Source organism: Martes martes (assembly GCF_963455335.1).
Source record: "Martes martes genome assembly, chromosome: 16".
In the NCBI taxonomy this organism is placed as follows: Eukaryota; Metazoa; Chordata; class Mammalia; order Carnivora; family Mustelidae; genus Martes; species Martes martes.
The window spans coordinates 32,878,924-32,890,704 of NC_137904.1; the positions used below are offsets into that span (position 1 = coordinate 32,878,924).

At 56.9% G+C, this 11,781-nt stretch overlaps 1 protein-coding gene across 1 annotated transcript; it reads left to right on the top strand.

Annotated features, from left to right (window-relative positions):
• The first annotated feature begins 650 nt into the window (after nt 1–650).
• Nucleotides 651–10,445, top strand: MPO (myeloperoxidase). The gene is made up of 13 exons (XM_080826106.1): nt 651–744; nt 868–961; nt 1,292–1,467; nt 1,680–1,803; nt 1,893–2,022; nt 2,126–2,332; nt 3,221–3,539; nt 5,738–5,898; nt 7,051–7,306; nt 7,775–7,945; nt 8,580–8,817; nt 9,510–9,724; nt 10,358–10,445. The coding sequence occupies exons 1-12, from the start codon at nt 669–671 to the stop codon at nt 9,715–9,717; spliced, it is 2,160 nt and encodes a 719-aa protein (XP_080682232.1). The 5' UTR covers nt 651–668; the 3' UTR covers nt 9,718–9,724; nt 10,358–10,445.
• Nucleotides 10,446–11,781: the final 1,336 nt, after the last annotated feature.

Here is an 11,781-nt window from a genome sequence, read left to right on the forward strand (position 1 = left end):
GTGGGTGGCAGCCCCCCCCCAAGGCTGATTGATCATTACTCCAGGTGTCCCTACACCTTCCCTCCTCCTCTGGGGTCACTCCATGTCCTATAGTTTCTTAGGCTGTTGGTTCCTGACTTTTGTACCTTTCAAAGGACCCCCAGATAGTTTATCCAGAATTTTGGAGGGGCATTAATTGTCCTCCGTAGGGATAGCACTGGTCTAGGCACACGATGGGAGCTAAGAAGCTCTGGGGTGGGATGCTAAGTTCAAAGGCTGGGCACAGCTCTGGTCTCTCCTTTCCTGTCCCTCTCTTCCATATGAGGGGCCACCTTTTGGGCACCCCAACCCCAGTGCGGGGAAGAGAGAGCATTTAGTCTCCCGGGGCGGGGTTTCTTCTGCCCCGCCCCCTCCCTCAGTGCAGAAGACATAAAGGCCTTGATTCAGGTTAGCCTCCTGGCCAGTACCAGGTGAACTTCGGAGGTGAGGTCCAGGGGGTTGAGAGACTGAAGCTAGCAAAAGAGGGGCGCTGTGGGCCCCTTCCCTGAGGAGGTAGGTAGGACCCACTGAGGTTGTACTGGAGTATGAAGGTGGGAGTGAGGGGTCAGGGGGAGAGGGCTGGTGGGGCTCTCTTCTCCTAAATGCACTGGGCCCTCTGGACTTACTGGGCATGGGGTCTTGTTGCAGAGATGAAGCTGCTGCCAGTCCTTGCAGGGCTCCTGGCCGTTCTGGCTGTGCCCCAGCACTCTGAGGGTGCCAGTCCAGGTAATGGTGCAGAAAGAAGGGAAAAGGTGGAGTGTTCGGGGTGGTTCTAAGTCTCCAGGACTTGGCACAGGCCACCCTGGCTCTGGGGCCCATTCCTGACTTTGTGACCCCTGTTCTGGGCAGCTGTCCCGGAGGAGGTAGAGACCTCAGTGGTACTGACCTGCATGGAGGAAGCCAAGCGACTAGTGGACACGGCCTACAAGGAGCGGCGGGAGAGGTGGGGTGCCGGGCACTTCCCAGCTCTGGGCACGGCTGCCCCAGGTCTTTCAGAGAAGCAACTTGACATGGGGACTTCATGGGTGGGATAGAGCCCCCTGTTTGCCTGTCGGTCTTAGTGTCTTTGGGTTTGAGAATACCTTCAAAACCATCCCTCCGTATGGCTTTGCCTCTGTCTGGACACCCAGATCCACGCTCTGTTTATAAAGAGAAACCTTCTTCCTGTCTGTGGTTCTGTCTGCACTGTCCTGCGTGCTGGCCTGGGGCTAGGGCTCTGTGGAGTATCCCTCGCCCCGCTGTCTCTGGCCTCACTCCTCCCTTCTCTAAGCAGCATCAAGAGGCGGCTTCGCAGTGGCTTGGCCAGCCCCATGGAACTGCTGGCCTACTTCAAGCAGCCGGTGGCAGCCACCCGGACAGCTGTGCGGGCTGCCGACTACCTGCACGTGGCCCTAAGCCTGCTGGAGGGGAAGCTGCGGCCTCTGCGGCGGGGGCCCTTCAACATCACTGGTACTGCCGCCCCTGCAACCTTGGTCTCCTGCTCTGCTAGTGACCTCGGCCATCTCCCAGGGACCCCCACCCCCCATTCTTCTCCTGGGGTGTCTCAGGTGCTCCGGGATCTGCTTTCTGTGTCCTCAGACTGGGCCCCCAACCAAGACTCCCCAGCTTAGATTAGGAGATGGGGGGACTCGCCAACCACGCCCCTCTTTCCCCGGCCCCAGACATGCTGACACCGGCCCAGATGAATCTGCTGTCCAAGTCTAGCGGCTGCGCCTACCAGGACGTAAGGGTGACGTGCCCGGAGAATGACAAGTACCGTACCATCACTGGTCACTGCAACAACAGGTGCGTGCGGTCGGCTGCGGGTGGCCCCTGGCAGGCGGGCGACTCCCCCCGGGGCCACCGCGCATTAGCGCCCGGTCTTCCCTCTGCAGACGCAGCCCCACGCTGGGGGCCTCCAACCGCGCCTTTGCGCGGTGGCTGCCGGCCGAGTACGAGGACGGCTCCTCTCTGCCCTATGGCTGGACGCCCGGGGTCAAGCGCGGCGGCTTCCCGGTGCCCCTGGTGAGCGCCGGCCGTGGGTGGCGGGTGGGAGGTGGGGGGGGGCGAGGCCCGGCCCCGAGGCGCGCGGGGTCCCAGGCGTCCCCTGATGCTCCGTGTCCCGCAGGCGCGCGCAGTCTCCAACGCCATCGTGCGCTTCCCCACTGAGCAGCTGACCCCGGACCAGGAGCGCTCGCTCCTGTTCATGCAGTGGGGCCAGCTGATCGACCACGACCTCGACCTGAGTCCGGACCCGGGCGCCCGGGTCTCCTTCGTCACTGGTGTCGACTGCGAGACCAGCTGCCTGCAGCAGCCGCCCTGCTTCCCGCTCAAGGTGCTCCCTTCTTCCCGCCCCGCTGCTGCCTGCCCAGTGGAGAGAGGGGGAATCCTTCCTGGAAACAGCCACCTCCCTCTGTGCCTAGAGTTCCCTCCCCAGCAACTAGGGCTGGCCCTGCCACCAACTTGCCTCTGCCTCCCTGCGGAGGACCTTCCCTGCTCCCTCCAACTTCGGGGTGCCGGTGCCAGGTGCTCAGTCCCTTTCCTCCTCACTGAGGGCCACCTCCTCACCCCCGCCCTTGGCGCACCTCGCACAGAGCCTGGGCTGTCGGTTGCAGGAGGGCTGGAGGAGACTGGATGGTGGAGGCACAGTAGGGAGAGGAGTAGAGAAAGGAAGGAGAGTGGCTGAGAAGAAGAGAGTGAGAGGAGACAAAGGCACTGGCCGGGCCAGAGTGAAAGACAGGAAAGGGACAGGGAGGTGGGGGGCGGGGAGCAGGAAATGAAATGAAAGAGGAGGCTAAAAAAAAAAAAAGAAAGAAAGAAAGAAAGAGGAGGCTAACTGAAAGTTAGAGACCACATCCAGAGAACAGGGGAGTGAGGGGCAGACACCCTGGAGTCAAGGAGGGAGAGAAAGGACCTTTAGGCGAGGACTGGCTGGCCCTCCTCCAGGGGGCCCGCACATTCCCCATTCCAGAGTTCTGGTCACACCCCCAAAGCTGGTAGCTGGGAGGAACACCGCAGGTGCAGCCCCAGGCGCTGAGCCTCTGTGGGCCTCAAGAGGACCCCTGCAGGCCGAGAGGGCCAAAAGTCCGGAAAAGCCTTCCTTTCGGTGTCTGGGTCTCCCCCTCTGGTCCTGGGTTCCAGGCTGCTTTGGAGGTGGGATCGAGGCCTTGGGGGTAGGGGGTGGACAGGCGGAGAGCCAACCGGCCCTGTCTGCGTGTCACAGATCCCACCAGATGACCCCCGCATCAAAAACCAACGTGACTGCATCCCTTTCTTCCGCTCCTCGCCGGCCTGCACAGACAGCAACATCACCATCCGCAATCAGATCAATGCACTCACCTCTTTCGTGGATGCCAGCATGGTGTATGGTAGCGAGGAGCCTCTGGCCGCCAAGCTTCGAAACACGTCCAATGAGCTGGGGCTGATGGCTGTCAACACCCGTTTCAGCGACAATGGCCGGGCCCTGCTGCCCTTCGACTCCCTGCATGATGACCCCTGCCTCCTCACCAACCGCTCGGTGAACATCCCCTGCTTCCTGGCAGGTCAGCCCGGAGTGGGACCCTGGAGTGGGGGGTGGAGGCGGGGCGCAGCGCTGGTGCCACAGGGGGCCTGTTTGTGAGCAGCCTGTGGGTTTGCACTTAGACTCCGTCCACTCCCTCACCAACTTCGCATTAATCCAGTTGCCTTGGTGACAAGTTGGGTGGAGCCAGGAAGGCAAACAAACCAAAAAACCCAAACTGAAACTAACAAAAAACCAAAAAGCCAAACCTAAGAAGGAGACTCAGGGATGGGTGAGGAGCCTCTGTCCTTCGGCCCGTCCCTTTCTCCATCTCTCCTTTTCCCTCTGGACTCTAGCAGAGAGTTGGGTCCCCAGGGACAGTGAACTGTGAGGACAGAGAGGAACGCTGCGTCCTCACTCTCTAGGACAGCATCATCCGCCTGTGGTAGCCACGAGCCAAACGTGGCAATTTTCATTTAAATTTAAATTAATTCAAATTAAATTAAATTAAAAATTCAGTTCCTCTGCCGCTCTAGCCACATTTCAAGTGTTCAGCAGCCTCCTAGGTTAGTGGTTCCCATGTCGGGCAGCACAGATGTAGAACGTTTTCATCAATTCGGAAAGTTCTGTGGGGTGGTGCAGCTGCAGACTATCATCTCCTGCTGTCTCCAGTCCCTGTAATACGAGAGGGCGAAATTTAAATTTAAATTTAAATTTAAATTTAAACATGTGGCAGTTCTAGGGAAGTGGTTGGAGCAGTAATGGTGCCCATGCCCAGAAATTTTCCAATGTGGTTTTTTTTTTAAGATTTTATTTAATTTTTTTAAAAGATTTATTTATTTATTTATTTGGGTGGGGGAGGGGCAGAGGGAGCGGGAGGAGCACTCTGGAACATGATATCGGACTTGATCTCAGGACCCAGAGATCATGACCTGAGTCGAAATCAAGAGTTGGACATTGAACTGACTGAGCTACCCAGGAGCCCCAAAATGTTATTTTTAAGTAATCTCTATACCCAACCCGGGGCTCGAACTTATAACCCCCAAATCAAGAGTCGCATGTTCCACCAACTGAGCGGCCAGGCACCTGTCCAGTATTTTTTAACAGAAATCCGGTAGTGGTCCTGAGGCCCTTCTGTTCACATCTGGCCTCCCAGCCTCTCCTCCTGTTGGTTTCCAGTGGCCTCTGCTCTGCCTGGACACTGGGGAGGAGAGTCAAGGTCAGCTCTGGTCCACACGGAAGCCCATACTTTTCTGGGCTAGTGAGGGAAGAGAAGGGCTCCTCCTCCAGCTATGGCCGCCCCCATCCTGGAATCAAGCTGCGTCTCCTGGGCCTGGATCGTCATGACCCCTGGCCGCTCATGGGATAGTAAAACCTGCTCTCAAAGAATTTCTTTCCCACCAGCATCTGGAGCTGATAAAGACTGGACCCAGTGTCCTGCTCAAAGGGTCTGGCCCCAATTCTCTGGCCTTCCAGAGAAGAGGTGGGGAGGGCTAGAGGGATAGAGTTCTCACTTGGTTTTTGTTTTTTTGAACAGTCTCAGATGTGGACTGTAAGCACCCTAGGCCCTAGGCCCTCTCCCCCTCCCTCTCCCCCGCACTCCTGGGAGCCCGAGCAGGCTTCAAATTAGCATGTAGTAAGGATGGGGATGGCAACTCTGATCAGATGGTAGTGGCTTTCTAGAGTCCTGTGTTGAGAAAGATTCTGAGGTTGCATCCAGTTTGAGCAGGAGAGAGTGCTGTGATCATTAGCTGTCGTGCACAGGCATGGAAATAGGGAGGGCCAACGAGCACACCACGTCTTGGCCCTCCGTGCATCAAGGGAATAAGTCAACCAGGCAGTTCATGGATCACCTACTTTGTAGCCGGCACGGTGTTAAATTCCGCATGTCTCTTCTCAAGTTGGATGGAGGGTCAGATACAAATAGGCACAAGCCTTGGTCCTTGTCCTCCAGGAGCCCCCAGTCTCGGCTACCAGAATGTGGCCAGTCATGTGTCAGCTCTGTTGCCTACTGAATGAGCATCTCCAACCAGCAGGGCCCTTACACAGAGGAGGAAGTTATCATGGTGGACTCGGGCATCAAGGGAGGACCTCCTAGAGGAGGTGAAAACTGAGCATGGTGTGGGAAGATGGACGGAGAGGAAGTCTGGGTCTCAGACCTTGGCTGGGGGAGGGAGTTTCGGGGGAGCAAGTCCTTTCTGATGGGATCTTAGGAATGACAGCAACTTTTGCTTCCCCAAGGCGATATGCGCTCAAGCGAGATGCCCGAGCTCACCTCCATGCACACGCTCTTTCTGCGGGAGCACAACCGGCTGGCCACAGAGCTCAAACGCCTGAACCCCTGCTGGGATGGAGAGAGGCTCTACCAGGAAGCCCGCAAGATTGTGGGAGCCATGATCCAGGTAGCAGGCCTGAGCACTGGCAGTGCCAGGGGTCAGGCAGGCTTGGGATCCAAACATGCCTCCCATATCCTAGCTGTGTGACGTGGGGCAAGTTAACCCCCGCCTCCCGTGAGCCTCAGCGTGTGCACCCATGATGCTGTAAAGATTGAATGATAAGTGTGAAAACACCTAGCAGATACTAAGCACCTGACAAAGGTCACTTGGTTTCCATCCACTCCTCGTAGGCTGACTCCCCTTTCTGCTGTCCTGTCTATCGGGCATGGTTTCGGGAGGGTTAAACGGGTGGGTCTGCAGTGGCTGGTCAGTAAATGCTTTCCTTTCCTCCTCTGCTTGTGACTCCAGGCTCCTTTACCCACTCAGCTCTATCATAGCTCACACAGTCTCCTCACCCTTGGTTAACCCTGGGAAGTGCTTCTGGTTCTCTCTCCCAGCTTCTCATGCTTCAGCATTCCCATCCTCTCCCCAAGACACACACACACACACACACACACACACACACAGGCATGCATGCACACGCATGAGCACCTTTTTTATACTCTTAGACTCGGAGTGGGAGAGAGTTGCAGGTGTGGAGGGTAAGTTTTTGCTTTGCACTAAGAATGTAAGTGAGATTCACTTAAGCCTCGCAGAAGATTCCAGACTCTAGAATCTATGACTTCCCTTTGCCCTGGGGGAAATCATCTAGGGTGGACCTTTTCCTTTTTGCTTCCCCTTCTCCGCAAAGGCAAGTTGAACCCTATGGTGAGCCAAGCGCTTGCTGGGCCCCGAGTAATTTCAAGAGAAATGAGAAACAAGCCTCGCCCTCAGGAGCTTATAAATTAGGAGAAAAAAAGACTGGAGTAACTTGAGGGCAAAGGAGCTGTTGATTAACAAAGCTCTTTGTTATTTAATCCTTTAAGGCAGAGGGCAGCGTAATCATCCTTAATTTACATTTGAGTAACTGGGGCTCACAGAGGTTCAGGACTGGCCCAGGGTCGTACGGAGTGGTGGAGCTCTGGGTCTGCCCCTTGGTGCCACCCTTTTAGACCCAGACCCAGTGCTGTGAGAGACAACTCCCTGACCCTGGACAATGGAGGGACACCCCCCCCCTCCCCACACAAGCCAGGAGCCGCAGACAGTCTGCACAGAGGGTGAGTGGGGACTCTTCCTCAGATCATCACTTACCGGGACTACCTGCCCCTGGTGCTGGGACCTCAGGCCATGAGGAAGTACTTGCCACCCTACCGCGCCTACAATGACTCGGTGGACCCCCGCATCGCCAACGTCTTCACCAATGCCTTCCGCTATGGCCACACCCTCATCCAGCCTTTCATGTTCCGCCTGGATAACCAGTACCGGCCCATGGGGCCCAACCCCCGTGTTCCACTCAGCAAGGTCTTCTTTGCTACCTGGAGGGTAGTGCTGGAAGGTGAGAGGAACCTCGGCCAGGCGACGGTGGGCGGGCAGCTGAGGACGTAGTGGGGGTGGCCTTGGCTGCAGGGAGCCTGAGCAGGAGAGATCCTCTTCCTTCCATATTTGGGGATCTTAGCTGACTTTCCGGTCTCAATTCACCTGACAGCTTCTGTATATAATACTAAAGGCAGGGGGTGCAGATGGCTTGTAGGGAGCTGGGTCCTTCCTGTGTATTATGATTCTTAGTGACCTAGGAGCCCAGGGGCTGGGTGCACCCCAACTTGCAAATCTGAATGGCATTATCCCCTGAGACCTCGATTACCCAGCCAAGACCTGCCCACTGAGGCCACTTTGGCACCAGGAGCTGCGTGTGCCCAGCCCTCTTCTGCCATGCCCTGACGGCGCCTGGGACTTTTTCCTAACTCCAATCTGAACTCTGGCTCCTAAGCCAGATCCTTCCCCAAGCTTATTCCTCTTGTCCCAGGTGGCATTGACCCCATCCTGCGGGGCCTCATGGCCACCCCTGCCAAGCTCAATCGCCAGAACCAAATCGTGGTGGACGAGATCCGGGAGCGGTTGTTTGAGCAGATCATGAGGATTGGGCTGGACCTGCCTGCCCTGAACATGCAGCGCAGCCGGGACCACGGCCTCCCAGGTGAGGGGCTGCAGGAGCCCCCCAGGTCCCCCACCTCCCACTCTAGGGTCCTGCCCTCTACAGTGCCCCCAGCTGCCCAGGTGGGCTGGAAACCTGGCTCCATCACATATCATGTTGCTTTGTTTTACATGAATTTTGAGGGGGAAGAGATTATTATCACTTCCGTTTTACAGATGAGAAAACTGAGGCTTGTTCAGGTTCTTCTCCAGCCAAGTCAGTGATCGAGCTTGAATTTGAACCCAGCTTAGCCTAACCCCAAAGCCTGTGCCTAAATTATGGGACAGCTGGTTTGGCTGAACCTTCTAGACATACCTCCCCCCTCATAGGTCTGAGATCTTCAGAGGGGGACAATGAGATGTACCTATACTTGAAGGCTGTAGGAGTTATGGCAATTTAGGATCTGCCTCACAGTGGGGTGGGGCAAAGGGAAGAGAGAGGGTCTTGGCCCCCCAGTTCGGGGTTCCCTGGGGGCTTATAGCCTGGGAGAAGGTGCTCTGTGTCCTCCTCTTCCTCATGTCCCTCAGTAGAGGGTCGCGGCTGTGGTCATGATCATGGTCATGGTCATGAGGTGTTGGGGAGGTGGGTTTTGTGGGACCCTCCCCCACCTGCCGCTCCCCCCTCCCCCGCCCTGCAGGGTACAATGCCTGGAGGCGCTTCTGCGGGCTCCCCGAGCCCAACACGGTGGGCGAGCTGGGTACAGTGCTGAAGAATCTACAGCTGGCAGAGAAGCTGATGCAGCAGTACGGTTCACCCAACAACATTGACATCTGGATGGGTGGCGTGGCCGAGCCCCTGGAGCCCTTCGGCCGCGTGGGCCCGCTCCTCGCCTGCCTCATTGGGACCCAGTTCAGGAAGCTCCGTGACGGTGACCGGTGAGGGGCAGCGAGTGGCTCAGGCCGGCCATATGGTTGCAGGCCTGTTCTTGAACCTCTGGGGGTGGGGGCACTTCTCTACCTGTGAAGGGAGGGGCGGGGAGGGATCCGTGATTTTCCAGGGTGTTCCGGGGCCTCGAGGTCATCCCTCATTTGCTCTGAACCTACTATGCAGCCAGGAGGGGCCTGAACCCCTCGTTGTGAAGGAGGGAAGACAGAAAACACAGCTCGTACTCCTCCGGTTTCGGGGTGCTCGCTGTTGAACAGTCCCTAAGGCTCTGCTAGTGTCACGCATCACCTGCCATGCTCAGTTCTTATCTAGCCCATATTATACCCTTGGGAAAACTAGAGAAAAGTGTCCCTCTCTGGGTAGACCCATTGTAAACTGACAGCAAGGTTCTCTGCGCCGCCCTGGACATGGCCCCGGGCCAGAGCGCAGGGCGTCCTGAGGGAGCACGGGCCCAGCTCTCCATGCAGTGTGAGTGGGGCATCGAGGGTGCTCCCCTCCGCCGCACTGTGAGGAGGGCCCCACTCGTGCAAAAGCCCCTGTAATGCCGGGGTTCCTGGAGCTCTCCCAGCCGTGGAGTGGGTGTCTGCGGTGGTGCTCTTACATCCAGGGAGCTGCTCAAGCCAGCAGAGGCACTCCCAGCCGATGCAGCCTGGGCACAGTGTCTGTGGGTGTCCCCATGCAGGTTTTGGTGGGAGAACAAGGGCGTGTTCAGCAGGCAGCAGCAGCAGGCGCTGACCAGGGTCTCCCTGCCCCGTATCATCTGTGACAACACGGGCATCACCACCGTGTCCAAGAACAACATCTTCATGTCCAACATGTACCCTCGGGACTTTGTCAACTGTAGCACACTCCCCAAACTGGACCTGACCTCCTGGAGGGACAGTGACTAGAGGCTGGGTAAGGGGGTGTGCTGGTGAGGGGTCGCCTGGGCAGTCCCCAGGCTGGTCCCATGGGGGCCCCTTCCTGAGGTGAGCTCTTCCCTGTTCCGCCCGAGAAGATGAGTGTGTGTGTGTGTGTGTGTGTGTGTGTGTGTGTGTGTTGTGTATAAGTTGTATTTCCTGTGTGTGAGTTTTCTGTGACCACGGGTAGTGTTTTGTGTGCTGTGTATACGAGTCGTTTATATGAGCGTGTGTTTGCTGTTCATGGGAGTGTTAAGAATACGGAGGAGAGTAGTGTGCGGAGGCTGGCTGGGAGCCAGCCCGCTGGGTTCAATTCTGACTCTGCAGCTCTCCCACTGTGTGACCTTGAACAAATGACTCAACTTCACTTTTTTGAGAAAACCTTGAGTTTTCTTCTTGGCAAATAGAAGCTGTCGTGGTTCCTTAGAGGCTCCGTTTACACCATGTCTGGCCCCAGGGAACTAGTATACCTGACAGTGTCCAGGCTAGCCGAGGTGACCCAGTGACCCCTGGGGAAATGACCATGAGCAGTTAGGCAGAGTGTGCTGGTTGAGCTGTGGGCTCAGGGGTGCAGGGCTCGGCCGGTGGCTCCCCTTTTGCTTCCTTACACTGTTCTCTTGCTTGTTCCCAGGAGCCCCCCTGGAGAGGAAGTGGGGCCCATTGGCCCTTCTGTGCCATGTTTTTGTACCTGACGTGACAATAAAGCACCACTGATGGGGATCTTCACTCTGTCCTTGTCTGCTATGGGGCTGGGCCCTCGGCATGAGGCTTGCTCTGGCTTCTGATTTTGAACCAGGGTGGTCCGTGCCTCTGAAATGGGGGTGGGGGAGAGGGTATCTGGGAGTCATCCCTGATGCACGCGCAGCAGGTAGATCTTAGAAGCCTCCGGGCCCAGACAAGCCAAGCAGACCATCCTGATTCACCTTCCACCCACACCATCCCGGAGAACAGACACTGAGGACACCAAGGCCTCACGTGCCTTCACTGCTCTAGCCAACGTCTGCTGTGTGCTCACTCTGTGTCAGGCCTGTGTCAGGGGCTGGGAGTTGGAGGGGACACAACGCTGTCCTGCAGGAGAGAAAGGACAGAGGTGTGATAGGAATGTAGGCCCTTCCCAGGTGACAGGGCGCCTCTGGCCGGGCATCCCTGCAGTCTGGCATGATGGCTCGAAGGCCCTTGAGACAGCAGACTCCTCAGTCCTGGCTTCATGCAGCCGGTTTCTGAGAGCAAGGACAGCAGATGGCTGGCTGGGGCCAGGAGGACAGGGCCAGAGCTGAGGGAAGGGAAGGAGGGTATTTCCCAGATAATCTTGCCTGGAGCTTGACCCCCTCTATCTGAGACTGGTGGGCTCCCCCCCCCCTCCCAACTGGAAGCCTGAAGGTGTGCCGGAAACTGAGGCTCGTGTACCCATAGGAGCCGCAGGCCACATTAAGACCTCCCGTAACAGGACAAGTACTCCGCATTTCGCTGATGATGAGAGGGTAGCCAGAGAGGTGACGGGGCTTATCTGAAGCTCAGAGACATAGGTGCGAGAGCCAGGACAACAGCCCAGGGCTTCGAGCTCCTGAACCCTTCCCAGAGGATGGCTAAGAGCCTCCCACCCCACTCCACTGCTCAGGGGACCCGGAGGTGCCAGCTAGGCTGACCTTACCTGGAGGGTCATTTTATTTATTTATTTATTAAAAAAATTTTTTTTAAAGATTTTATTTATTTATTTGACACAGAGAGATCACAAGTAGGCAGAGGCAGGCAGAGAGAGAGAGGGGGAAGCAGGCTCCCCACCAAGCAGAAAGCCCAACACGAGGCTCGATCCCAGAACCCTGAGATCATGACCTGAGCCGAAGGCAGAGGCTCAAGCCACTGAGCCACCCAGGCACCCCCAAGGAGGGTCATTTTAAAAGAAGACATGAGTATGTATTGGGTAGCAGTGCAAGGAATATTCTGGAGATGCCCCTTCAAAGGTCTTATAGGCTCCAAAGACTGCCCTCAAAGAAGAGGGTAGTTCCCAGAAGGGTTTCTGGAAGGGAAATCAACTTTAGCTGTAGGGGAATCCAG

Coding starts and splice junctions, on each gene's coding strand:
- MPO (XM_080826106.1), top strand. CDS start 669: ATGAAGCTGCTGCCAGTCCTTGCAGGGCTCCTGGCCGTTCTGGCTGTG. Junction 7,946..8,579: donor CCGGGACCACGGCCTCCCAG/GTGAGGGGCTGC, acceptor CCCGCCCTGCAG/GGTACAATGCCTGGAGGCGC. Junction 8,818..9,509: donor AAGCTCCGTGACGGTGACCG/GTGAGGGGCAGC, acceptor GTCCCCATGCAG/GTTTTGGTGGGAGAACAAGG.